Source organism: Typopeltis vanoorti, chromosome 9, assembly GCF_054136105.1.
Source record: "Typopeltis vanoorti isolate ZY-2024b chromosome 9, IOZ_Tvanoo_1.0, whole genome shotgun sequence".
NCBI lineage: Eukaryota > Metazoa > Arthropoda > Arachnida > Uropygi > Thelyphonidae > Typopeltis > Typopeltis vanoorti.
Genome location: NC_143557.1, coordinates 117,232,211 through 117,259,403, shown reverse-complemented (window position 1 = coordinate 117,259,403; position 27,193 = coordinate 117,232,211). Strand labels below are relative to the sequence as shown.

At 36.7% G+C, this 27,193-nt stretch overlaps 1 protein-coding gene across 2 annotated transcripts in view; it reads left to right on the top strand.

Annotated features, from left to right (window-relative positions):
• LOC150103457 (putative NADPH-dependent quinone oxidoreductase VAT1L) overlaps nucleotides 1-27,193 on the top strand; it is a 234,620-nt gene that overhangs the window by 90,797 nt on the left and 116,630 nt on the right. For both annotated transcript variants that reach the window (XM_090397727.1, XM_090397728.1), the window contains exon 3: nucleotides 21,333-21,548. In XM_090397727.1, coding sequence (XP_090253853.1) covers nucleotides 21,333-21,548 — 216 coding nt within the window. The remainder of the gene's footprint in view (nucleotides 1-21,332; nucleotides 21,549-27,193) is intronic.

Sequence of the window (27,193 nt, the reverse complement as noted above, 5' to 3'; positions counted from 1 at the left end):
AAGCTAGAGAAACAATGATTTGATCACATATTATTCTACTGATGTGACCTCTGGCGAAAAAAAAAAATATATATATATATATATATATATATAAAAATAAAATAAAATAAAAAATAAATTTTTACATCAAGCTAAATTCTATTTTTACAATGACAGGAATAAACATTCTTTTAGATGGTTTTCTTTCAGAAACAGTTGGTGTCCTATTTTTAGTGTTACAATTCTTGTTTTTTTGATTTACAATACTGGATTTTTTACAGTCCTGTTTATAGTTGCTCTTGGTGAGGAGGTCGAATATATACCTTCCAAATGTTTGGGATTTTTAAACCATCATTGTTGTTCAGATTGTAGTGGTTGCTGATAATCTCACAGGCTTCCTTGAATTTCTGTTCATACCATGTTCTAGTGTGGATGTAGACAGCTGGTGGTTTTCCAGTCAATTCTGTGTAAGGTATTCAGGGCATGATCAGAAAGGCCAGCTTCACCATAATTATTATATTTAATGTGTCGTTTATGTTCTTTTTGTCTAATAGGAATAGTGCGTCCTGTTTCTCCTATATATGGTATGTTGCAAGTACAATAGATCCGGTATACTCCAGGGTGAGCTAGTGAAGGGAGTGGGTCTTTGGATGAGTTGAGTAAGTTTTTTAATTTTGCAGGAGGTTTAAAGGTGGCTTTGAGGTGGTACTTTTGTAGTACTCTGTTTATTTTGTCTGATATTCCTTTAATGTAGGGAATGGTTATAGTTTTACTGTAGTCTGGTTTGTCTTTGTTTTTTATTGTGGTTTTGTAGAGAATTTTGTTTATAGTATTTTGGCTGTATCCGTTTTTTTGTAGGTTATTACTGATAATTTTAAACTCGTCTTTCAGTGCCTGTTCACTGGAACAAATCGTCTGAGCTCTGTTTTTTAGCGTGTTGATGACACCTAGTTTTTGTGTTGGGTGATGGTATGAGTTTATGTGTATATATTGTCCCGTATGTGTCGGTTTTCGGTAAACAGTGAAGGAAAGATTGCCCGAGGGAAGACGTGTGACAAGTGTATCTAGAAATGGAAGTGTGTTGTGTTTTTCAATTGTGAACTGTATGCATTTGTGTTGTTTGTTTAGGTGGCTAAGGAATGTGTCTAATGTCTTGTGGCCATGGGACCAGATCGCGAAAACATCGTCAACGTATCTAAGCCAGACTTTGAGTTTTAGAGGGGAGGAATCTAGGGCAAGTTGTTCCATGTAAAATGTTCCATGTAAAAGTTAGCAATGGGGGGGGGGGGATAATGGCGAGCCCATGGCTGTGCCTTCTTTTTTGTAAGTAGAAGGCGTTTTGCCATACAAAGTAACCTGACCGTAATACATGTGCAAAAAGCACCTACTACCACATGGCCCGAAGATACAATCAAAACACTGTTCCCTCAATACGAGTGCTCCCCTAGAATTTACGGGCTACCAAAAATTCACAAAGAAAACACCCCGTTAAGACCTATCGTTGAAGGAATTGATAGCCCGACGTATCACTTAGCCAAAAATTAGCGGCAACACTCAAGGAGTTGGTAGGTCATTCCCCTTCCAATATCAAAAACACACAACACTTCATAAACATCATCAAAGACATTACATTAGAAAAAGATGATTTATTAGTCAGTTTTCACGTCTCTGCCCTCTTTACAAATGTCCCAATCAATGACACAATCCTTCTCCTACAGAACAAATTCCCTCCAGATATCATGGCACTTTTTGCGCATGTATTACGGTCGGGTTACTTTGTATGGCAAAACGCCTTCTACTTACAAAAAGAAGGCACAGCCATGGGCTCGCCATTATCCCTCCCCCATTACTAACTTTTACATCGAACATTTTGAGCAACTTGCCCTAGATTCCTCCCCTCTAAAACCCAAAGTCTGGCTTAGATACGTTGACGATGTTTTCGCGATCTGGTCCCATGGCCGCCAGACATTAGACACATTCCTTAGCCACCTAAACAAACAACACAAACGCATACAGTTCACAATTGAAAAACACAACACACTTCCATTTCTAGATACACTTGTCACACGTCTTCCCTCGGGCAATCTTTCCTTCACTGTTTACCGAAAACCGACACATACGGGACAATATATACACATAAACTCACACCACCACCCAACACAAAAACTAGGTGTCATCAACACGCTAAAAAACAGAGCTCAGACGATTTGTTCCAGTGAACAGGCACTGAAAGACGAGTTTAAAATTATCGGTAATAACCTACAAAAAAACGGATACAGCCAAAATACTATAAACAAAATTCTCTACAAAACCACAATAAAAAACAAAGACAAACCAGACTACAGTAAAACTATAACCATTCCCTACATTAAAGGAATATCAGACAAAATAAACAGAGTACTACAAAAGTACAACCTCAAAGCCACCTTTAAACCGCCTGCAAAATTAAAAAACTTACTCAACTCATCCAAAGACCCACTCCCTCCACTAGCTCACCCTGGAGTATACCGGATCTATTGTACTTGCAACATACCATATATAGGAGAAACAAGACGCACTATTCCTATTAGACAAAAAGATCATAAACGATACATTAAATATAATAATTATGGTGAAGCTGGCTTTTCTGATCATGCCCTGAATACCTTACACAGAATTGACTGGAAAACCACCAGCTGTCTACATCACACTAGAACATGGTATGAACAGAAATTCAAGGAAGCCTGTGAGATTATCAGAAATTACAGTTAAATCAGAGATTATGAGAAATTACAGTTAATGATGTAACTCAGAACAAGCTGAGTTACATCATTAACTGTAAGCTAGAGAAACAATGATGGTTTAAAAATCCCAAACATTTGGAAGGTATATATTCAACCTTCCTCACCAAGAACAACTATAAACAGGACTGTAAAAAATCCAGTATTGTAAATCAAAAAAACAAGAATTGTATCACTAAATATAGGACACCAATTGTTTCTGAAAGAAAACCATCTAAAAGAATGTTTATTCCTGTCATTGTAAAAATAGAATTTAGCTTGATGTAAAAATTTATTTTTTATTTTATTTTATTTATATATATATATATATATATATATATATTTTTTTTTTTTTTTTCACCAGAGGTCACGTCAGTAGAATAACATGTGATCAAATCATTGTTTCTCTAGCTTACAGTTAATGATGTAACTCAGCTTGTTCTGTATACTTATGTATGCTCCAGATGATGATCTTGATGTGAAGATCGAAACGTCAGGATAATAAAAAAAAAAGTTTTTTAATACGGTTGTAAATTCCATAAAATTTTTAAAATGAATGCTGATCACCGTGTAACCCTAAAAGAAAGGAAAATGCAAGGACTCACAGAGAAGATGGGCAGCCTTCTGAGGGGATGGTGCAGAACATCAGTAGAGTGGAAGTGACGGAGGCCATGAAGAGAATGAGGAATGGAAAATCAGCAGGCCCCGACAGAATTCCAGTGTAGGCGTGGAAGGCACTGGGGGAAGAGGGAATTGACATGCTGTGGGACCTGTTCATGAAAGTTTGCCAACAGGAAAATATACCCGAGGAATGGAGGGAGAGTACTCTTGTCCCCATCTACAATGGTAAAGGGGATGCACAAGACTGTAAAAATTACAGAGGAATAAAGTTGATGTCCCACACAATGAAAATCCTAGAAAGGATTCTTGATGGTAGATTGAGGAAGGAGGTGGAGATTGCAAAGGAACAATTTGGCTTCATGTCTGGTAGATCAACAACAGATGCTATCTTTGGGTTATGGCAGATGATGGAAAAGTAGCGAGAGAAACAAAGGGAGCTACATCTGGCATTTATTGATCTGGAGAAAGCATACGATAGAGTGCCAAGGCAAAAAGTCTGAAGGTGTCTGAGGGAGAAGAAGGTTCCGGAGAAATATGTCAGGTTGGTACGGGAAATGTACAGAAATGTGGAGACAAGTGTTCGGACCTGTCTGGGACAGACAGACAGAAAGTTTTCAAGTAACAGTTGGCTTGCATCAAGGGTCAGCATTAAGTCCGTTTCTGTTTAATATTGTGATGGAGGTGGTAACAGAGGAGGTAAGAGAAGATGCGCCTTGGACAATGTTGTATGCAGATGACATCTTGCTGTGTGCAGATTCAAGAGAAGAAGCAGGAACTAAACTGGAAAGATGGAGAAAAGTACTGGAAGAGAGAGGTATGAGACTGAGCAGAAGTAAGACAGAGTATATGTGTTGCACAGTGGGCAGGAGACAGATCTGGAGCTGGAAGGAAATGTCATCAGGAAGGTGAGAGACTTTAGATACTTAAGTTCAACAGTGGAAGAAGATGGAGGAGCTGAGAAGGAAGTGGGATGCAGGATACATGCACGTTGGAGGAACTGGAGGGAGATGGCTGGAGTGTTATGCGATAAGAGGGTGCCGATCAATCTGAAAGGCAAAAATCTGTAGGACAGTAGTGATGCCAGCTATGACATATGCTATAGAAACTGTGGCACTGAGGAAAAATAACATCAGCAGGATGGAAGTAGCAGAGATGAGAATGCTTAGGTGGATGTGCGGTGTGACCAGAAAGGATCGTCTGAGAAATGACTATGTCAGGGGAATAGTGAAAGTTACGAACTTAGGACCGAAAATACAGGAGGCAAGGTTGAGATGGTTTGGTCATGTGATGAGGAGAGAGGACGAATATGTGGGAAGAAGGGTCATGCAGATGGATGTGCAAGGAAGGAGGAAGCATGGGTGGCCAAAGAAGAGATGGAGGGAGCTGATAGAGGAGGACTTGAGGATGAAGAACTTGGATGTGGTGACAGCCCAAGACAGGAAGGTGTGGAGGAGACCCATTATCAACAGTGACCCCACTTAAGTGGGAGAAGCTGCAGAAGAAGAAGAAGTTACGTTGCCTCCATAATGCCTTCTTTCTCTGTATTATATGCTTAATCTCTTCATTTATCCATTTCACACCTACCTGATTTAACTTTCTGATCCTTGGAATACATTTAGACACTGCTTCTACTAGATAGTTCTTAAATAGCACTCAAGCAGCATTGATTTCCTTTCTACCCAACTCTTCATTCCATACTACAGCTGCAAACTGTCTCTGAATTTCATAATCACCAGCCTTGTAGTTTTACATATACCCTTTCCTCATAGAAGTCCTCACATGGCTGGCAGCCACCCTGGTAATCACTTCACCAACTTTATAATGACATCCTCTGATGAAATGATAGCCCCTCAATTTCACTTGCTCTCTGTTACATACTGTCTGAGGTAGTTATCCCTCAAAAACTGGAGAATTTCATTTTCTTTATTTCCAGTTGCTATCTCGTCAACTTGATCTATATTGCTGTAACTAAAATCACCCATAATGATCACCCTTTTCCTATTTTTTTGGCTAATTTGCTTATACATTTCATGAGCACAATACCAGTTCTATAGCAACATCTAGTTAAGTCTTTCATTCTGTTCACCTCTGTCTCACACCATACTACCTCAAAATCACTCCCCCCCCCCTCCCTTGCATCTCTTTTTCTGTCATCAATAGCATTCCACCTCCCTGTTTACTCTTTCTCTCTTCACTAGAAACATCACACTTCCATCTCTATTCCTGTTAGGATGTCATCCTCATCTTACCATGTCTCACTTATTCCAACAATTTTTGGTGAACGAATGCAATTAATGCAAAAATTCTTGGATGTATGACAAGTTTCACTGATACCACTTATTATTATTATATTATTATTATTATTACATAACACCTCCAGGGAGTCCAAAGACTCATCGCTCTACAACTCTCCGTCTCCACTAACAGCAACTACCTTCATCTGCACAAGCGCCATCTACTGCCGGCCACCACCACTATTTTCACAAATCACAAACATCCATGCCCAATGCGGGATTTGAACCCGCAGCCTTTTTGGCTGGAGAGCGGATATGCTAACCACTCGGCCAACCAGGCTGGCTTCAATTTATTAGATGTGACTTTTCCATACCTTCCTTGAGCCATTTCTTTTTCTTACCATCCCAGAACCCTCTTGAAATCCAACTGTTCTTACATCCCAGGCCATCCCGTTCCCTTCTTGCTCACACACATTCACTTCCTCTTTGAGCATCAGCTTTTCTCACACTGTGTTTCTCTGTCTGCACTGAGTCTCCCTGTGTCCTTGTTTGTCTTGCACACTTGTTCACTTATTCTGTACACTCATGCTACCCGCCTCTCTAGTAATAAGCACCACTTCAATCCCTCTTTCCTTGCCCTCTTGCTCTTTTACATTTCTTCTTACTCGCTCAGATTCATTCCCTGTATTCATTATTCTCCCTTCCAGAGCAGTTTCTACAAATGACTCGCTCTCCAAAAACGATTCAAATACAGTCCATCACTCTTATATGATTCAAATATTTAGACTAATTAGTTTGGCAAGCACAAAGCAAGTAATTATTATTGGGGGGGGGGGGCTTTAACTATTACAATATATACTGGATAGAGGAAGAAGTGGAAGAGGAAGTAAGCCTCCGTAGCTCAAGTCAGTATAGATAAAACCCTTTGGTCAGAAAGGCCTGTGTTCAATTCCCATCAGTGAATTGATGAGAATTGACCGGTTAACTCAACTAAAATTTGAGTTAACCGGTCTTACATGGAGGTGGAGGGTTCCCCTTCTGGTAATAACTCGGGTTTTTCATCCCTCAAAACAGGGAAATCAGTCCTGTGAACACACACATGGCTAGTCATAAAATATATTATGGCAAGAAATGCAACGGGAAACCACCTTGCTAACCACCTTGCTCATAATCATCTCCCTAGTATGGTAGCATATACCTATCCCCGCCAACCTTATGGCTGAAGGAATAGGATAGAGGAAGAAGAATAACAAGGAAATTGAATTTTTGGATTTCTTGAAGGAGAGCTCTCAGAAGCATATGGTGCGGGAAACACGAGGATCAAGTGTTTTGACTTGGTCACAGCATCAAAGGATCTGATTGTAAATGAGATGTCCTTTCCCTAAGTTGGTGAGAGCGATCATATATTCCTGACCTGGAACATAAATTAGACTTTCAGAAATATCACAGCATTAGCAATTTATGTGGAATTATAAGTATGGAACTATAACAGACTTAAAAACTAGCTTGGAACAGGACAATAAATAAAAACATTTAAAGGAATCAGTAGTGGATGGGAGACAGTTAAGAAAAAAATGTTAGTAGCAAACACAGAACCTCAAATGAAAAAAAGAAATTTATAGTCAAATGGATGACCAGGGAAATCAAACGGAATTGCAGATGAAAAAAAGGTTATGGAAGGCATATGAAGAGAAGGATGGAAGCTACATGAGGAATGTAAGGCTTGTGTTAGGAAGGTTACTAATATAGTCTCTTCTTCTTTGGTGCATCAATCTGAAAATTGGTAAATATATCAGCACATCACAACATCCTGTCTTGTGACTTCCTTTTTATCTCTTCATAACTCTTAGCGCCAGTTAGCATCATTATGTTATTTATATATGAAATTCTTGGTCTGCCTCGTGGCCTCTTTCCTTCTACAGTCTCCTCCATTATTTCTGTAATCAGTCCCCCATGCCTCAAATGGTGTCCAATTAGGCTTTTTCTTCTCTTATTGATGTGTTTCATTAATGACCGCTCTTCATGAACTATATTCAGAACTTCTTCATTACTTTTCTTTTCTGTCCAACTAATTTTCATCATCTTTCTCCAGCACCAAATTTCAAATGCCTCCAACTTTTTCATGTCTTGTTTTGTTAGAGTCCAGGCCTCACAACCATATAATGCAATGCTCCATATGTATGTTTTCACTAGCTTTTTTGAGCTGGATGCTAAGTCCTTTACTGGTAAAAATGTTTCTTCTGTGATAGAATGCTTTTTTGGCTAGGATTATTCGTGCTTTAATATCTGATTGGTTTCTTCCATCTTCTGTGATAAGACTTCCAAGATATTTAAAAGAGGATACCTGTTGTAGTAGGTTATTATTTATTTCCAGGTTTATTTTCATTGGATTTGCTTTACTTGTAATTAATAATTTTGTTTTCTTATAATTAATTTTTAGGCTGTACTGTGTGAAGATTTCTTCCATCTTTGTTAGGGTGGCTTTCAGTTTGTTTTCATTATCAGCTAAAACTACTATATCATCTGCAAACCGTAGCCAGTTAATATCAATTCCATTTATCTTAGTTCCGGTTTCTATTAGTTCTTTCAGTTTATTTATTGCATCATCAATGTACAGCTTAAACAATGTGAGTGAAAGAGAGCACCCCTGTCTTACACCTCTACGTATTTTTGCTATTGCAGTTTTTGTTGTATTGCTGGCTGCTTCTATTAGGGCTTCTTGATGCTTGTAAAGATTAAATATGAGCCTTCTATCTCTCCAATCTACCTTTATTGTTTTTAAGAGGTGAAACATTTGATTCCAGTCAATACTATCGAAGGCTTTCTCCAAGTCAAGAAAGCCTATCAGAGTATTTTGATTCTTCTCCAATCATCTTTCAATAACTGTTCTTAGAGCTAGGATTGCTTCTCTTGTCCCCTGCTGTTTCCTGAATCCAAACTGGTCATTGGCAACATATTCTTCAACCTTCTTTGTTAGTCTTTTTTGTATAATTTTGAGTAGTATTTTTGAAGCATGTGATATTTTATTGTTCGATGATTTTCACACTTGTTTGCATTATTTACTTTAGGAATGGGTATGATAGAGCATTGCGTAAAATCTTTGGGGATGACCCCTGTTTCATAAATATCCTTTATGATCTTGAAAAGGTATGACTTAGTTATGTTTCCTGAGTATTTTATTAATTCTGAGGGGATGTTATCAGTGCCTGGTGCCTTGTTGGCTGACAATTCATTCAGTGCCCATTCAAATTCATCTTTTAATGTAGTTGGACCAATTTCTTCCATATCAAGTCTTGTTTCATCTTCTATAGCCTTGGCATCTAGATCTTTTTCACTATATAGATCTTCTAAGTACTTCTTCCATCTTTCCGAAATTTCTTCCTTATCTATAAGTATGTTCCCCTGTTTATTTTTGATAATTGTACTTTGTGTCTTGTTTTGCTAGCTTATTCCTTTTATAATGTTATAAGCTTTATTGATTCTTCCAGTCTTTGTTAGATCTTCTATTTCTTTACATTTCTCTGTAAACCATTGTTCTTTTGCTTCTTTACACTTTCTATTTATCATATTTTTTATATGTTTATATTTGTCTTTGCTTTCTTCCTTTAGGGAGGTTTTGTATTTTCTTCTTTCATCTATTAGATCTAGAATGTCCTGGGTGATCCATGGTTTTTTTATTTGCCTCTTCCTTAATCCTATGCAGTCATTGGCAGCTTTGATGATTGTATCCTTCAAATGAGTCCATTTTTCCTCTATGTTTTTCTTTTTCCTCTCTCTCCAGTTTTAATGCTTTCATCAGTTTGCTGTTTATAGTTTTCCTCTGTTTTCAGGTTACTTATGTTCCATTTGGGCCTTTTCCTTGGTTGTGACAACTTTTTAAATTTCAGATTACATTTCAATAAAACCAAAATGTGGTCACTGTCAACATCAGCTCCCAGGTAACTTTTGCATGATTTTACTTGATTTTTAAATCTATTTCTTGTCATAATATAATCTATTTGGTACCTTCCTATATCCCCTGGCATTTTCCAAGTATACCTTCTTCTTTTTGGTACCTCATACCAGGTATTATTAATGATCAGATTGAATTGATGGCAGAACTCCAAAAGTCTTATCTCCTCTTTCATTTCGGCATCCAAGTCCATACCTTCCCACCTCTCTACCATCTTTACCTTCACCAGTGACTGCATTCCAATCCCCCATGACAATAAGATTATCTTCCTTCTTGGTCAGTTTGATTAGATTCTCAATATCTACATATACTCTCTCTACTGCATCATCACTGTGGTTGCTAGTAGGCATGTAAGCTTGTATTATTATAATATTATTATTTTTATTATTGTATTATTATTATACTAATATAGTATGAAGAGAAAAATTAGAACCCCAGAGCATACTAGTACTGCAACCCAAGGAGAAGAATTCTATGGAGTTTTTTGCTATGTGGTCAGGAAGAAAAATGATTGTGGCCACTCATGTGACCAATGCAGAAAGCATAGTTAAGCTATTATAAGAGGGGAATGAAGGATTAGAAGTAAATGAATAGGTTGTCCAAATACTGAACACTCTACATATCAGTAAAGCAGATGGACAAGATGGGATTTCATGACATGTTTTAAGGGAATATGTTAAAAAAATTGATGTAGCTATTAACCTAGCTGTTTAATGAAAATCTTGCAACAAGGCAAGTTCCTGGAGAGTGGAAGGAAGGCAAGATAGTGCCATTGCATAAGAGTAGTAGAAGAATGGAGGTATCAAACTATATGCCAGTTTGTATTTTTTCTGTAGTTGTTAAGATTTTAGAAAAAATGGTAAGAACTCATATACAGAATTGGGCAGATGAGTTCAATATTATTTATGCATGCAGGCATGGATTTGTTAAGGAGTGCTCTGTTTGCCTTTTATAATAGAGTAATAATTGTAGTAATAAAGTAATTTTGGTAGTAATCTGGGGATGCCTTTTATTATTATTACCCCAAGACCTCATGGAGTCAAAGACTCATCTGGGATGAGTTGATGTAAAAGCTGCAACATATCTGGATATCATATTAGTGGGATTGGATTAGTAACTGGCTTTCTAAGCCAGTTATTAGAGATCTGGGAGGAGCAGTCTCAGGGAGTAAGAAGATTACAAGTAGATTTGAACAGGGTTTCATTCTTGGAACCATTACTGTTCAATCTTTGTCGGTGATATTGTCACTGGACTACAGGGAGATATTCAGTTATTTGAAGATGATGAGAAGGTTATTAATAATAGTGCTAATGTTTTTGCCCTTAAGGAGGATTTGAATAAGCTAGAAGGGTTGGGAAATGAATGGAGATGTCGGTTTAATATGGCTGATTGTAATGTTTTGAAATTTGGGATGCTTTATACTCACTTGGTGGAGTTATACTGTAAGACATGGAGGAATCAAGAGATCTTGGAGTGATTGTGGATAGAAATTGGAAGTTCAGACTTGTAATGGTTGTGAAGACAATTCAAAGAATTGCTGCAATATTAAGGAAGACATTGATCAGCAGAGATAAAAGGGGTGGTGGTGATTATGTTATATAAAGCTCTGATCAGACCAATCTAGATTGCTGCTCAGATCTAGTTACTGGCAAATTGCAGAGGATGAAGTAACCTTGGAGAGAGAGTGCAGAGATATCAGGACTCTACAATGTTGGCTATGAGGTTAGATTGAAGTGTGCACAAACTAGAGTTGATAGATAGAAGAGAAAGGGAGGGAATATGATTGAGATATTTATGATGTTCAAAGGTACTTACCAGATTGACACTGGGGAGATTTTTTTTCTTATGAGAAAGAGGCAAAAAAAGAACAAGGACAAGAGGACTATCCATAAGTTGCAAAAGGAAGTAGCAAGGAATGCAATGTCTGAGAGTGTGGTGAAAAGTGCAAACAGTATGAGTTCAAAGAATGGTACAGTAGACTTTATGTTGCCTAAGGTGGACTGATCTTCCATGCTCTGTCTTATAACTCATGGATGTTGGGAATAATAATCTAAATAGAGAAAGTGAAAGGTATGGATTGAGGTATGAATATAGAAAAGAACAAAAACAATGGTTTTTGGTGAAAGGGAGATTGAAAAAATATTATTGTAGAGGGAAAGGAACTTGAGAATGTGGAACAGTTTGCCTATCTTGGAAGTTGTATAACACATGATCTAAACTGTAAAAAAGAAATTAAAATTAAGACTGCAAAAGCTTTAAGAGCACTAAAATCCATGGACAAAATTTGGAAGAGTAGAAATATCAACTTAAAAACCAAACTAAGTGTTCTTGAGACATGCATCTTTAGCAGTACTTTATATGGTTGAAACTTGGATAATGACAAAGGAATTGGAGAGAAGAATACTGACTTTTGAAAGAAAGTGTTATCTTAAAATTCTATGAATTGGATGGACTCAGAAGATAAGAAATGAAGAAGTGTACAGAAGGATATAATTAAAAGAGACTCTGTTTCAAAAAGTCATACAAAGAAAATTAAAACTCTGGACATATTTGTAGAATGTCAAGTGACAGAAAGTTAGTTATTGGTGTTTGGCCTAATGATCAAAACAAATGTCAGAAGTCGTCTTCATCATGAGTGGGCTGATGATATTAAAGATTGTTGTGGACGTTCTGTGTGTGTGTGTGTGGGGGACTCTTCAAGAATTCAGTCGTGCTGCAATGAACAGATGTCACCAGGACAATATAGTCAACATGGCATCAGACACCTACGAGCTCTGTGCCCATGGTTCGCGATGACGATCAAAAATGCATTTCACTTCTCAGTATCAGTTCATACTAACAGGGATAAAATATACATATAAAGGGTAGGAGGAGACTGTGTTTTGATTTGGAAAGAAATAAATTACCAGTCAAATAGTGGTTTGGTTTTATCATCAGTAAAGAAATAACCAACTTAAAGTGTGATGGAATTAGATAGGATAGCGATGTTGTATTCAGGCATTATGGAAAATAAATCTTACTTATTCAGATATATGCACCACACCCTGTGGATGTCCTGCAGGATTTTGAATGAAGGAAAGACATTATTTGATGGGCATTTGAAGAGTATTATTCAAAATAAGTGTAATCATAGTAGGAGCTCTTAATGCACAGGTTAGAAAAGATAGAACAGGGGTAAAAAAAATTTAGGGGATTTTGTTCAAAGAACTGATGGACAAAGTTTGTTATATGCTTGTATCAGAAATTATCTCATAATTGGAAACATCTGGTTTGAGAAAAGACAAAGTCCGAGAATCACAACTGTAGTTGAGATGGGGAGCAAAAATCAACGATTGTTTAATTCCACCTTGATAAAGAATGGAGTAGGGAAGTTATGGACATCAAAGTTTTGCTATCTGTTACCTTAGATGGAAATCATAGGCTTCTTGTAGCCACCTTTATGGTGTGTATGGAAAATAAATGTTGACAAGAAAAAAAAAGAGATAGAAAACTGAAGCTTTGGATGTTGAAACGGACTGAAGTAAAGCATGAATTTAATCACTGATCAGGTTTGAGTCCATTAGCTCATCATATAAATGAAGAATGGGAAAAATTTTAAGATATAATCATAACAAGAGAAGATGTATAAGAAAGAAGTGGAAGTAGAAAACAAAAAGAAACATACTCGTGGGATGAGAGAGTTAAAGAAGCAGTTAGTCAAAGAATAAAGCTTTTCAGAAGTGCATAAAGACCAGATCATATGATGATAGAAATATTTATAATGAGAGAAAGAGCCATAAAAAAAGAGCATAAAGTGGAAAGGATGAAAATCTTAGTTGAGTTTTCATAAAAATTAGAGGAAGATATTAATAAGAACTACCAATAATTAAGGAGTGTGCAACCCAATGTATCATAAGAATAAATAATGTCACTTTCCAACAGTGCTGTAACCAACTATGCACAACACCAGTGCTCCAGAAATTCACTCACCACAGGCAAGTTATCAGAGACAAGTAGTGAGTGAATTTTCAGCTTCACTCTAAAGGCATTCAAAACATTATTTTCTTAGCATAATTTACATTTTATTTTTTTGTTTTCATTTCAAAACATAATCATATTCACTGTCAAGTTATTTAATTATGGGTGGCTACCAACAAATTTTTTTCATTAAAAAAGTTTTATTTCCATTTCTCTCTCTGGAAATAAAATTTCTCTATCTCAAATCCTTAATTTGAACAGCACAACATTCCCTTTTAAATAATCATAAAATACACTTTCAATATTAGTTGCTGGTTTTCTCTAAAAGTCTTAACATAAACCAACCATCTTTACTTTCTCCTGTCCTTTTATCTCCCTTATGATTCAAACTTTATTATTTTTCTTTTTATATATTGAAGACTACAAAAAACAGCATAAAAAACTTGATGGCTGTATCTTCTTTCCTCAACAGCAGTCCTTTCATCATTGTTATAACATACAGTTGATAACTTTTAAATCTTTTTCTGTCTATGAAAGATGAAACACTCCATAAATATCTGCTATCAAGTTCCAAAAATTCCCTCATTTCACAGAGTATTATACAGTGTTTTTCTAACTCCATGCATGCTCCACTGTGAGTCATACTTGCGGTTTTCATTTCAGTCAAGAAGCAAGAAAAATGAGTCACCATGACATATTATCATTACAGCGCTTTACTTGAAAACAGTAAATTTCACACACTTCAAGCAAAACAAGTAAGTTTTTCATATCATGAATACATTTAAATTGAATTACAATTGATAATTGTAATTCAATTTAATTTCATTTCCAATAAATATATTTTATAATCAAACCAATGCATTAATTTAGTTCGATATTAACCTTACATGTATATACAGTATGCATGACACATAATAGGCAGTCTATTATTTAAAAATATTAATTAATTAATTTATTTATTCTTATGGCAAAAAGAATACAGAACAGCTACAGGTCAATGTCCAGTCTGGAAAGCCAATCCAAGACTTCATCTGTTACCTTGTGGATGTCCTGTAGACCACCACCATGAAATTGGTGCCTTGGGGAGTCGTTCACAATGTGTAATCATCTGAGCCACGGGAGAACAATCACAATAAGGGTAGTATAACAGCTCCCATTTATGTAGTAGGTAGTCACATCTGTGCTGGTTAGTTCTGATCCTGTTGATTGATGACCAAATCTTCCTAGGAAGAGCAAAATCAGGCTTCGGAGCACAGGGATCTTCTACCAGGAAGCTGTTTATCGGGAGATTGTTGGACCAGTATCCTCTCCACATGTCAGGTGTTGATGGCAGGGCAGCTGAAGAGAGTTCGTCCATGGACCAGAAAGGCTTTCTAGATTTTAGGTGAAAACTAGGTGGATTTATGCTAGGTGGTCTGGTGCAGGGCAGGAGTGGGTTGCTCATTGCTTTATTAAATTCTTTAATTGAGGCTTGTCTTCTCCGTATGTTTCGTGGAGCAATGTTAGATAGGACAGGCTGCCAGGAGAAAGGGGTGCGTCTCACTGTCCCACTAATTGTGCGCATGTTTAGCTGGGTGTCTATAATGTTAGTGTGTGCACACTTCTTTCCCAGACAGGGGCACAATATTCTGCTGCAGAGAATGTGAGGGCAGACGACCTTAGAACTTCCGCACCACAACCCCAGGTTGTTCCAGCAAGCCTTGAAATGATATTGTTTCTTGTTTTAATTTTGTTGGACAGGTTAGTGATGTGCCTTTTATAGGTTAGGCTTCTGTCCAGGCTCACTCCAAGGTATTTCGGGTGAGGCTAGTGTTCTACCATTTTTCCACAGAAAGAAAAGTTGAGGTGTTGATTCGCCTCTGCATTGTTCAGGTGAAATACTGTGGACACAGTTTTTGTTGGATTTGGCTTCAAGTTGAAGCCAAATCCAACTACTTGAAGTTGGATTTGGCTTCAACTCCTTGAAGTGCTCTTCCAGGATGTTCAGGTCTGTGTTCAAGGTTGATTCCAGGTTGGCAAAGGAGGTAGATTGATGTAGGATCGCTAGGTCATCAGCGTACCTATACTTGCTTGAGCTGGTATGTGGTAAGTCTTACACGTAGATGTTAAAAAGCAAAGGGGATAACACAGAACACTGAGGGAGACCATTGTGAAGGAATCTGGGCTGCTCTTTTTTCTGCCAATATGGACCTGGATCTTTCTGTTGGAGAGAATGGATTCAAAAAGCTGGAAATTTTTTTTGCACCTTATAATATTTCCTAGCTTTAGGAGGAGGTCTCTGATCCAGGCTGCGTCATAAGCTGATGTTAGGTCAATGAAAGTGGCTCCAGATTTAAGTTTCTTTTGGAAGCCTGCTTCAATCTGTTGTCAGGGCCAGGACCTGGTCACAACAACTTCTTCCTGACCTGAAACCAGCTTGTTCAATCGGGAGTGTGATTTCAATGAGTGAAATTCTTTTAAGGAGAATTCTTTCAAAGAGCTTAAAGGTGGAACAAAGCAAGAAGATAGGTCGTAGATTTTTCACATCATTTTTATCTTTCTCTGGTTTGGGCACAGCAATTATTTTGGTTTCCTGCCACAGATTTGGTAGTTTACCAGTCATTATAATTTCTGAGAAAAGGGTGGCCAGCCGTGTTTGGCCTTGTTGACCGAGATGTTTTAGAAACTCAAGGAGGATACCATCCACTTCTGCAGCCTTGCCATTCTTAGTGAGTTTTAAGGCTACCTGTTCCAGAGATACTATTAATTGTGCTTATCTCACAATATAATTTCAGAAAGAAATTATATTGTGAGAATATAATTATATATGAAATTATATAAACAAAAGAAACCAGTAATTATAAACACAAAAGTTAAATTTACACGATTTAATTAAATACTACCTCTATACATCTTATTCTTCCAATATCTTTAACCCATAAGTAGGTGCATAATTGTAAATAATACTGTCCTAAGCTTATTTTTGCAGTTCACAAGATGAAGTAGCTCAGAGTGATTAAATACTGATTTCAACATTTTGCATAACAAAAAGGTTATTTAAAAAATACAATTAGCTTGTTAATTATTATTATTATTATTAAGAGAACTCCGAGGAGTCAGGGACTCATCCAGGGATTAGTCCCTGACTCACTTTTAGACTCACTGTTCATGATTTACTCAGTCAAGCTCCACAAGCCAGTGCTACCTACTTTCTTGTTGTTTTCATCCTTCATTATGAACAATAATGACAACAGTAATAATACTGACCTAGAGAGACTATGAGTGTGATAGAGGATGAGGATGAGCAGAATGTAAATGAAAAAATAAAAGTGGGGATTGTGGAAAGTTAAAGTTTGAATCATTGTGAAGTTTTTGTACAAATGGCACTAATGGTTTAGAAAGTATATGGTGTCAGGTAGAGATGGGCAAGACAGGATATTTAACGGGTTGTTGCTACAAGCCAGGGAGCATAGATGGTGAGGAGCAGTAAATGTTTAGGCAGTTGAGCTTAGTAAGTGCAAGGAGAATGATTGTTATGGGAGATTTTAACTATAGCAGTATAAACTGGGGGAGAGGAAACTGCATGTAGTAATAAGGGAATGGAATTTCTAGAATTCTTGAGGGACAAATGTCTTAGTCAACATGTAGTAGAAGGAACACGAGATTCAAGAGTTTTGTATTTGGTCATAGCATCAGAAGAGCTGTGATTATAACTGAGATGGCATCTCTGTCCCCATTTGGAGAGAGTGACCATGTGGATTTGAGTTAGAAGATGAATAGACATGTAAGAGTATCAAAGAAAAAGGTAAGTATCTGAAATTATAAGGCAGGTGATTATAATAGTCTTAGATATCATAACTTGGGGTAGTTCTATGGAGGGAGGAATTGGAAGGATGAGATATCATTAGTGCTTGGGAAATTGTGAAAGAATATTTATTAGCAGCAATAGTAAGCTGTATACCATGAGTGATTTTTGTTTTTGTTTCAAAAAAAATTGCAAAGGTGGTGAAGGTAACCCAGAGGATTACTGCAGTACTGAGAAGGACATTGACCTGCAGAGATAAAAGGGTTGTCATTCCATTGTATTCTGATTAGATTAGACCACACTTGGACTATTGCTCTCAAATTTGGTCCCCAGGTTTTGAAGGGAATAAATTAACTGTAGAAAGTGTGCAGAGGTGGATAACAAAGATGGTATCAGGACTGTGCAATGTTAGCTATGAAGACAGGCTGATGGAATGTGCACTGTAAAGTTTGGTAGATAGAAGGAGAGGCGATATGACTGAGACTTTTAAACTGTTGAGAGGTAGTTACAGGGTTGACTCTTGGGAGTTCTTTCACTTGGTGTAAGAACATGGGAATGGAGCGAAGACAATGGGCCATCCCTGGAAGTTACGAAAGGAAGCTGTGAGCAAGAGGGTGGTGAGTGGTTTCTATGTATGGAGGGTGGTCGAACTGTGAAATTCATTGTCTGATAGAGTGGTGAGCACGAATGGTCAGTGAGTTCAAGGAGTGGTATGATGGACTTTGTGTTTTCTAGGATGGACCTTCCACAATGAGTCGTTTGACTTCCATGGAGGCCTGAATTATAATAATAAACAAAAGAAAACACAAACTGTATTTTTAAGTTTTGTGAAACAATGCAAAACAAAAGGTGAATCGCAGGGAATGCTAAAAAAATACTGGAGAAAAGAGTTCTGTGGTGCAGTCCAGTAAAACCAGTCAGGTTAGACATGCTTTCTTTCCAAGACAAATGGCTTAAGGAATTCAGGTGGTTGTGCTATGAAGACGAAGTTGCCATTTTGTAATGCATGTGAAAATATTCTGGGACTGCTGACAGTAAATAGATTACTATAGGGTATTCAAGGACCTTTCAAAGTAGAGACATTAAAGTTTCATGAAGCACCCATTTCTCTTCTAAAAAATAGAAGAGAAAAATTTCCAGCTGATTTCTGGCATGTAGCCAGAAATCAGCTGGAAAACACACCTCTAGTTGCTTGTCAAATTAAAATGGATTCTATAATGTGTGAACATTTTAAGTGAATTTTTAATACAGCCTTATTATATCAATCCAGTAAACTTTTTACTGACCTCAAAAACTTAATACCCCTCTAAAAATAAGCAGTAAAGGCCAAGTAGAATAGTACCAAAATAACATGAAATGTTAAGAATTTTTCAGTTATTGCTGATGTCATTAAAACAAGAATTAGTTAAGGAAATCCAGTGAAGTGTGTCTTCTAAATGTTTCTAATGAAAGAATGTCCTTTAATGAGATCCATTGATAAAAATATGATGATGAAAGAGGCATTTGTTTCCATAATTTTTATCGAAAAAACTCAACAGCTGAAGCATACTTCGATACATTAGAGAGTGAAATTAAGAAGTTATTCTTGTGATGAAAGACTGGTAATTAGCTATTAGACATTGAAACAGCTGGAGCAGCTAACATGTTCGGAGAAAATGTTGTATTATACATAGTTTGAATCTGGTAGTTTTAAATATCTATTAAAGATATTCCCAGTGTTTCTGAAATTGAAGCAGCAATAAAAAAATTATATACCTTTTTTTGCCAGAATTCACCAAAAAATACTGAAAGAATTGGTAAAAGTAGCAGCTATATTACAATATAAAAAAAAGTTCCAGTATCTGCATTCAGTAAGGTGGGTATCTAATAGAGTATGAGCACTGACATTGCACTTTTTAGAAACTACTCTGCAGTGGCAATGCATTTGAAAGAAATAGGCAATTGAAAGAGGATGATGATGCAACATCAAAAGACTTGTTAAAGAAAATTCATAGTAGAGGTTCGGTGTAGTGGTTGAGACAGTTGTAGATGACCTCCTGCGATGAGTCTTCGGACTCCTTAGAGGTGTCAGGAATAATAATAATAAAAAAATGCAGGCATACTACTTTGCAATAAGAATCCATTTTCTCTTAATTTTAACTTTATTCAAACAATTGTCACTGATTTTTCAAAGAAAAAACCTACTAATTAGTCACACTACCATGTGGCCAGTACCTTGATATTTTACTTTAGTGGTTTGGAATAATCTTTTGAGAGGAAATATTTAGATTCAGATAATTGAATAAAAAAAAATCTTTTTGCTAAATATTTTTAATGAAATACATTATACCTTTCTTTAATGTATTGGGTTAAGGAATAATATAGTTCATCAAAAAGATTTTATGAAAATGGATCAGAAATTACCAAAGCTGGTAATCTCAGTTACTTGGCTTAGAGATCTGAAAGATTTTTGGGAAAGAAGAAATTAAGATTTTAGATCAATGTTTCAGGAAATATGTTGATGATAATGAAATAATGGTACAAGTTCAAAGTTTTGGAGAAGAATTCAAATATACTGCATCTTTTTGAAAGAATAATGAGTAATAAGGACAGGTTTCTATTTATCTCAAAACTGCTTGAAATAAATTGTAGCCATTACACCAGCAAGCACATTGTAATGTGAATGAGGTTTTAGTTAAATCTAATCGAAGGGAAGTTGAGGTCATCAATGAATCCCTCCATCCTAAATGATTTATTAATGATACATATGATGACCTTCTCTGCAGGAGACTTTATTCCAGATAAATCAGTTGATACGTGGTTTGCAACCAAGACACATTGACATACGAAGTCCTTATGTAAATGAGCTGAGTGAGTTATGGCATGCATTTTAAACCCACATTAAAGTAAAAGATATTTCTATATAATTATGTGTAGTGAGAATTGAAGAGTGTATTACTGTGTTTTGTTATCATAGCATTTAGTTTTTTAAAACATCGCCTACAACAATATTTATAACGTTATAGGCGATATATTATGACGTAAAAATATTACGTCATAATATTGTCATAGAGTATTATGACAACTTGACATCACCAATACCTTTGGTGAGTAATTTTTTTTTCTTTTTTGTCCATTAGATTTTAAGTACTGTATTTACTCGAATATAACTCGACCTCATGTATAACTTGAACGCCTGATTTTCCTTTACGAAAAAAGAAATTAAAAAGCATATACCTCGCATGCGAAAAAAAAAAAGTTGTCAGGGCGATAATAACTCGCTCCCTGCTGTAAACAACACTCCCTCCCCAACAGCTACTATACTGCAGACATAAGAAGAACAAGTAGTTTTATTGTATCACTGAATAAGGTACAGAGGCATTTGCAGGCTGTGTAATATATTTCTCAACAAATATAGTGCAATTAGAGACAACTGGAATGAAAATGGCACTAACTAATGAATCACAGAAACTGCTGTATAGGCTCAAGCAAAACCATATGTTGCACCGGCAACATATGATTTTGCTTGACATCACCCTGTTGTGAACTTGTTAAAACTAACAAGTTTTATATAGTGAATGTGTTTCAGATATTATGGAATTTGGTTGAAGAGAATTAGCATTTCAACTCGACTGTTAGCTTGCCTTTGTCTTTGGGTTGTGCGATCTTTTGTTAATACCACACAAATCATATGCATGTCTTCATAGCTGCTCTTTATCTACTGGCCTACCATTGCTGTCTGTTTTGTGCTCTGCTTTCACTTCTCCTTTGGGAAGGATTACATTCATTACATATCTCAAGTCTTGTAAATTACTGGTAATTTTTACTTGAAATAGTGGGAAAGAAAATTATGCTATTTGGGTAGATGACTTTGACAATGCACACAAGGAAACTGCTCTCGAGGCTGGAAGTAGCGATAGCAAATAGGAGATTCTTGGTAAGTCAAACCTATTGTCACTTTTACAGTATTTTGATTATTTTTCTTCCTTTATAATATAATATTACTGGAGAGAGTCTTCTAGATTGGCATTTTTGAATTTTGACACAAGTTACTTAATTTCTTTCAGGTTGGTGATCGAGTTGCAGCCCTTACAGAATACAAAGCATGGGCAGAATTAACAGCAGTTCCTGCAAAATATGTTTACAAACTTCCTCCTGGTATGAGCTTTCAAGATGCAGCTGCAATGCTGATGAATTATGTTGTAGCATATGCATTGTTATTTGATATTGGAAATCTTCAGAAAGGTCAAGCAGTCCTTGCTCATTCTGCAGGAGGAGGAGTGGTAAGGAACACATATTCTTATTAAATGTATCATCAGAGATTACTGTTATAACTTAAATTCATTGGATCACATGACTCATCATTAAAGCCACTATGTTTCATTTATTTTCTTATTCATCCATCATTACCATCCAGTATTGCAGTGCATTTTTGGCAAACCATTCTATATTCTTTGTTTACCACATTTTATTCAACTTTTAAGTGATAACTATTCTTCCCCCCCTCCCCCAATTCCCAGCCTCACAACTTGAGAAAAATCCTGTTCTGCATTTATTCAATAAGTTCCTTTCATTAACTAATGTCTGTGAACTCCTTTCATCCTAAACATGATTAATGATGTTTGTATGCCGGTCAAAAAAGTACACGCCACTTAAGTGTATGGATCGGGGGTTTGAATTTTACAGAAGTAAGAATGTGTTTCTGGATAATTTAATGGCATAGTTTTCCATGCACCATCAGAGTAAGTGACAGTTTTTTTAAACCCAGGATGCTCTAGTTTTCCTGCTGCAAATAGGTAAAACCATTCTTAGACTGTTGTGTAAAATTTAATACAGGTATACTTCATGTCTCATCATTAATCCTAAATAACCTAACCCACTTATAAATAATATTCTTTCAGTTTGCTCTTGTTAGCTGAAATTTCATTGTCTTTAGTAAATAGTAAAATAACATCCCTGTTCCTGTAGTCAAAAAAAGTGCTCCAGTCATTTAAAAAGAGAAAGTAAAGATGAATTTAAATTGAAAGGATCACTTCCAAGGACTCATTGTAATAGGTGCACTAATCTACACAATATCTGGTGTTTTATTCACTGTTGAGTATACTCATTACACCAGCAAATAGCTATAATATATCAAGGCTATAATATATCAAATTTTTTAAGATTTTGAACATCAAGATTCATAATGTACTGCATAAAAGATATATGGTTTCAATAACTAAAAGGGATAATTATCAACATATGTCACAAGAATATTGCTTTCCATCTGGAGCACAATGATTCAAGTAATGTAAATATGGACAAGTTATGGATTCATAACTTTTATCGTAATTCTGAATTTAAAAAAAAAAAAAAAAAAAAAAAAAAATCAGTTACCTACAGTGAAGAAATAACTTTGGATACATATATAAGAAAGATTTATGGCTAGTGAGTTGCTGAAGTAAATTGTGAAGGTGTAAAGTTTCCCATATTTTGGGAAGTTTTATGCAACCATATAGATTTTCAAGAGCAGCAGCACATTCTAAAAACAATCTTTCTGTTCTAAATTTACTGTGATGGAGCATGATGGTCTTTTTCCAATTGATTCTGTGAGCTGTATCCAGGGCATGGTCTTCTGCAAGGCCAGATTGACCATAGTCATGACTGCAGATGTATTTTTTATGTTCTTCCATTCGGATGGTAACTGATATTCCTGTCTGTCATAGTAGGCCAACTTGCAGGAACAAGGAACTCTGTATGCATCTAAAACTGAGAGGGGAGGGAGCTTGTAAGTAAAGCAGATAAGTGGAGCTAGTTTCAAGTGGGGCTTCAAAGTTGGAAAGATTTTATTTGTAGGTAGTTTTTTGGTATTGAGACCACATTATGATGTAAATAGTTTAATAAAAATAAGCAATTAAAACATGACAACTTGCTTATTTTTATTAAACTCTATTTGCATCATAATGAGGTCTCAATACTGAAAACTATCCACCACAGAAACTTACATATGAACAAAGATTGTATTTCTTCAAGGTTCTGGATATTTTTCCTGATGTGCCTCAGACATAGAGGATGGTTATAGCATTACTAAAATCTTTCTAGAGAGAAGGTTGTGGATTGATATTTTTTTTTAATTTATTTATTTTTCTTTTTTTGATATTGTGAGAACTGTAGCCATTAAATAGAAAACTGTGATGTATGTGATTGAATTCTGTTGCAAGAGATGTCTCATTGGAACAAAGGCTATAAGCCCTATGGGTTAATGTTTTTATGATACAATATTGTTGAGGGGGGGGGGATGAGAAAGTTGGGGAATGTATCTGCCTGTGAGTAGATTTTTTGTATACTGAAAAGGACGGGTTACCATTAGGTAGGCCAGTGACCAAGGTGACTAGAAAGGCCAGACTATTATTAGTTTCCTTTTCCATTATACATTGGATTCTAGGGTGAAGACTATTGATGTGACAGAGGAAAGTGTCTAATGTGTCTGGGCCATGAAACCAAATAGAAAAGATATTATGTACATATTTTAACCAGATAGAAGGTTTGAGAGGGGTTGAGTCAAGAGCTTATTTTTCAACATCTTCCATAAAAAAAAAAATTGGCAAGGGGAAGTGAGATGAGAGACCCCATAGAGATACTCTCTATCTGTTTATAAATTTTGTTTTTTCAAGAATGCATTGAATTTTCTTATTGTGAACGATATCGATAGGAAAAACATTTTTTAAAAGCATTAAGGTGTCATTTAAGGGAATGGTAGTGAACAGTGAGGTGATGTCAGAGCTCACTAGGATATCATTAACGGTTATAGTTTCAATGGAGCTTTTAAAATGGGAAGTTTTTTTATGTATGACGTGGTGTAACCATTAAGGGGGGGGGGGTAAGCAAGAGATTTCGCTGGCTGTTTCAATAATTTATAGCAGGGAGAATCAATGGTATTTATTATAGGTATTATGGGAGAATTGGGTTTATGAATCTTGGCAAGCCATATATCTCAGAGGGCAGGGGGTTCAACTGGAGGGTTTAAGTTTTTTTGTGATGTCAGAATGCCAGGAAGAAACTTTTTGAGTAAGCTTTTTAATTTCTTGATTTGCAATTCAGTTGGATTATATTATAAAGGTCTGTAGGTGGAGCAGTCTCTAAGAATGATATCCATTTTCTTATTGTATTTGCTGGCACTTCCCTTGTCAGACCTAGTGATGACTATGTTGTTATCTTTATGTAATTCATTGAGGGTATTGAGCTTATTATTATTATTATTATTATTATTATTATTATTATTCAGGCCTCCAAGGAGTCAAAAGACTCATCGAGGGAGGTCCTTCCTAAGACATAAAGTCTGTCAAGACTCATCGAGGGGAGGTCCCCCCCTGAGAAACACAAAGTTTATCATACCACTCTTTAAAGTCACTGACCGTTCTCGCTCCCACCACTCCATCAGGCAATGCATTCCACGGCTCAACCACCCTCCACACAAAGAAACCACTCCTTACCCTCTTGCTCACAGTTTCCTTTCGTAACTTCCAGGGATGGCCTCTTGTCATCACTCCTTCCCGCTGATCAACCAAGCGAAAGAACTCCCCAGTGTCAACCCTGTAACCACCTCTCAACAGTTTAAAAGTCTCAATCATATCACCTCTCCTTCTTCTATCCGCCAAACTCTGCAGTCCACATTCTCTCAGCCGATCCTCATAACTATCCTTGTACAGTCCTGAAACCATCTTTGTCATCCGTCTTTGTATCCTTTCCACAGTTAATTTATCCCCTTCAAATCCTGGGGACCAAATCTGAGAACAATAGTCCAAGTGTGGTCTGATCAGAGACTTATACAACGGAATGATAACCCTCTTATCTCTGCAGGTCAGTGTCCTTCTCATAATAGCAGCAATCCTCTGTGTTACCTTCACCACCTTTGCAATATGTCCCCTAAACTTCAGGTTTCTATCAATCATCAACCCCAGATCTCTTGTCTCCCCTACTTCCTCCAGTATAACTTCTCCCATAGAGTATGCAGCATCCCATCGATGTTTCCCAAACCTCAAGACCTTACATTTTGCTGCATTAAACTGACACCCCCATTCATTTGCCCATCTATCTAGCTTATTTAAATCCTCTTGCAGGGCTAACACATCTGCGCTATTACTAATAATCCTTCCCAGCTTCGCATCATCCGCAAACAACTGAATATCCCCCTGCAATCCACTGGCTATGTCATTGATATAAAGGTTAAACAATATAGGTCCTAGTACTGAGCCCTGTGGGACCCCACTTGTAACCCTCTGCCTCCTGGAAACTGCTCCACCATACACAACTCTCTGATACCTATCAGACAGCCAATCCTGAATCCAGTTGACCAATCTGACATCCAGACCCATGTGCTGCAACTTAAATATCAGCTTATCATGTGGCACCCTGTCAAATGCCTTTGCCAAGTCTAAGAAAATTGCAGTATATGCCTTTCCCTCATCTAATGCTCTTGTAACTTTATTATAAAAGGCTAGCATATTGCTAAAACAAGAGCGTCCTTTCACAAATCCATGTTGATTCTCACAGATAACATTACCCTCATCTGCCCAATGCTGTACACGGTCCCTCACTACTTTCTCCAAGATCTTAACAACTACTGATGACACACAGACTGGCCTATAATTAGACACTTCCAGTCTGTTACCACCCTTATGCAATGGCACTATCTTACCTTCCTTCCATTCCCTGGGCACCTTTGCCAAAGCCAGACTTTCATTGTAAAGCCACGTTAAAGGTATTGTCAATTCGCTAGCACATTCTCTCAAAACTCGTGCTGACAGGAAGATCTATTTTGGCAATCTAGAATGTGAACTGGTGATGTCAAGCCTGATGTTATTAGCTATCTCAGTAGCTAAGTTACAGATACTGCATTCGATGTTGGACATTAGATCTAGTGCCAGTACTCGAGGTACAATGGCAAAATTGTTGCTGAGACTTAGAACACTAACAGCAGCTTCGTTAAGCCTTTTTGATAACAAGTTAACTACAGTATGAAGAGGTTGGACTTGAGGAACAGGTTTAGAATCCAAACGTCCATTGTAGTTATTGATATGTTTATTTTTTATTTTCAGGAATTCTTTTTGAGCTGAAGCTTCTAAAATATTAAAGAGAATAGTATAAAGTCCATGTTGAGAATTGTTGAGCACTGAGACTGTAATGAGCTGATGGCTGCATTGATAACAGTGAGAACAGTGTGTGTGTGTGTGTGTATGTAGCATAGCTGTTCTCTGTTCACGTAGCAGAGCAAAACTGGGTTGGAAAGTGGTGAAGAAGATTCAGAGATGAGTGACCAAGCTGGTGACAAGACTGTGGAATGCTCCCTATGAGGATAGGTTGAAGATATGTGGATTGCAGAGTTTAATTGACAAGCAGAGGAGTGGGTGGATATGATTTAAACTTAAAGTTACTAAAGAGATTCTATTAAGATTGATAAAAAAGTAATTTTTCAATACATGAGGAGTAGGGGAAGAACAAAAGGGTCATACTTGGAAGTTGTCTAAGCATGTGATTAGTAAGGGCATGAAGACTAGGTTCTTTACTTGGAGAGTGGTGAATGAGCGGAATGGATTGCCAGAGGTGGAATGCTCCTCCAACAGTGAATAAGTTTGAGGAGATATATGATAGGTATTGTGTGAATAATGGGTAGTGTGGATCTCCTGTGATGAGTCTTTTCATTCCATGGAGATATTTATGTAAATAATAAGAATAATAATTTACAATCTCTTAAGTTAGTAGGAACTTAGCTTGTCTAGTTAACTGAGTGGATAATACCTTCATTCTTCAGCTAGGAGACTGTTTGAATCTCACCATGTTCATAAAGGTAGCTGGATTTCATTGTGACATGTAATGGGCAGCCTGAAGTGGCTTATGGAACAAAGTTCCACATTTGATTTCTGAAGCATGATTGTAAGGATAGGATTAT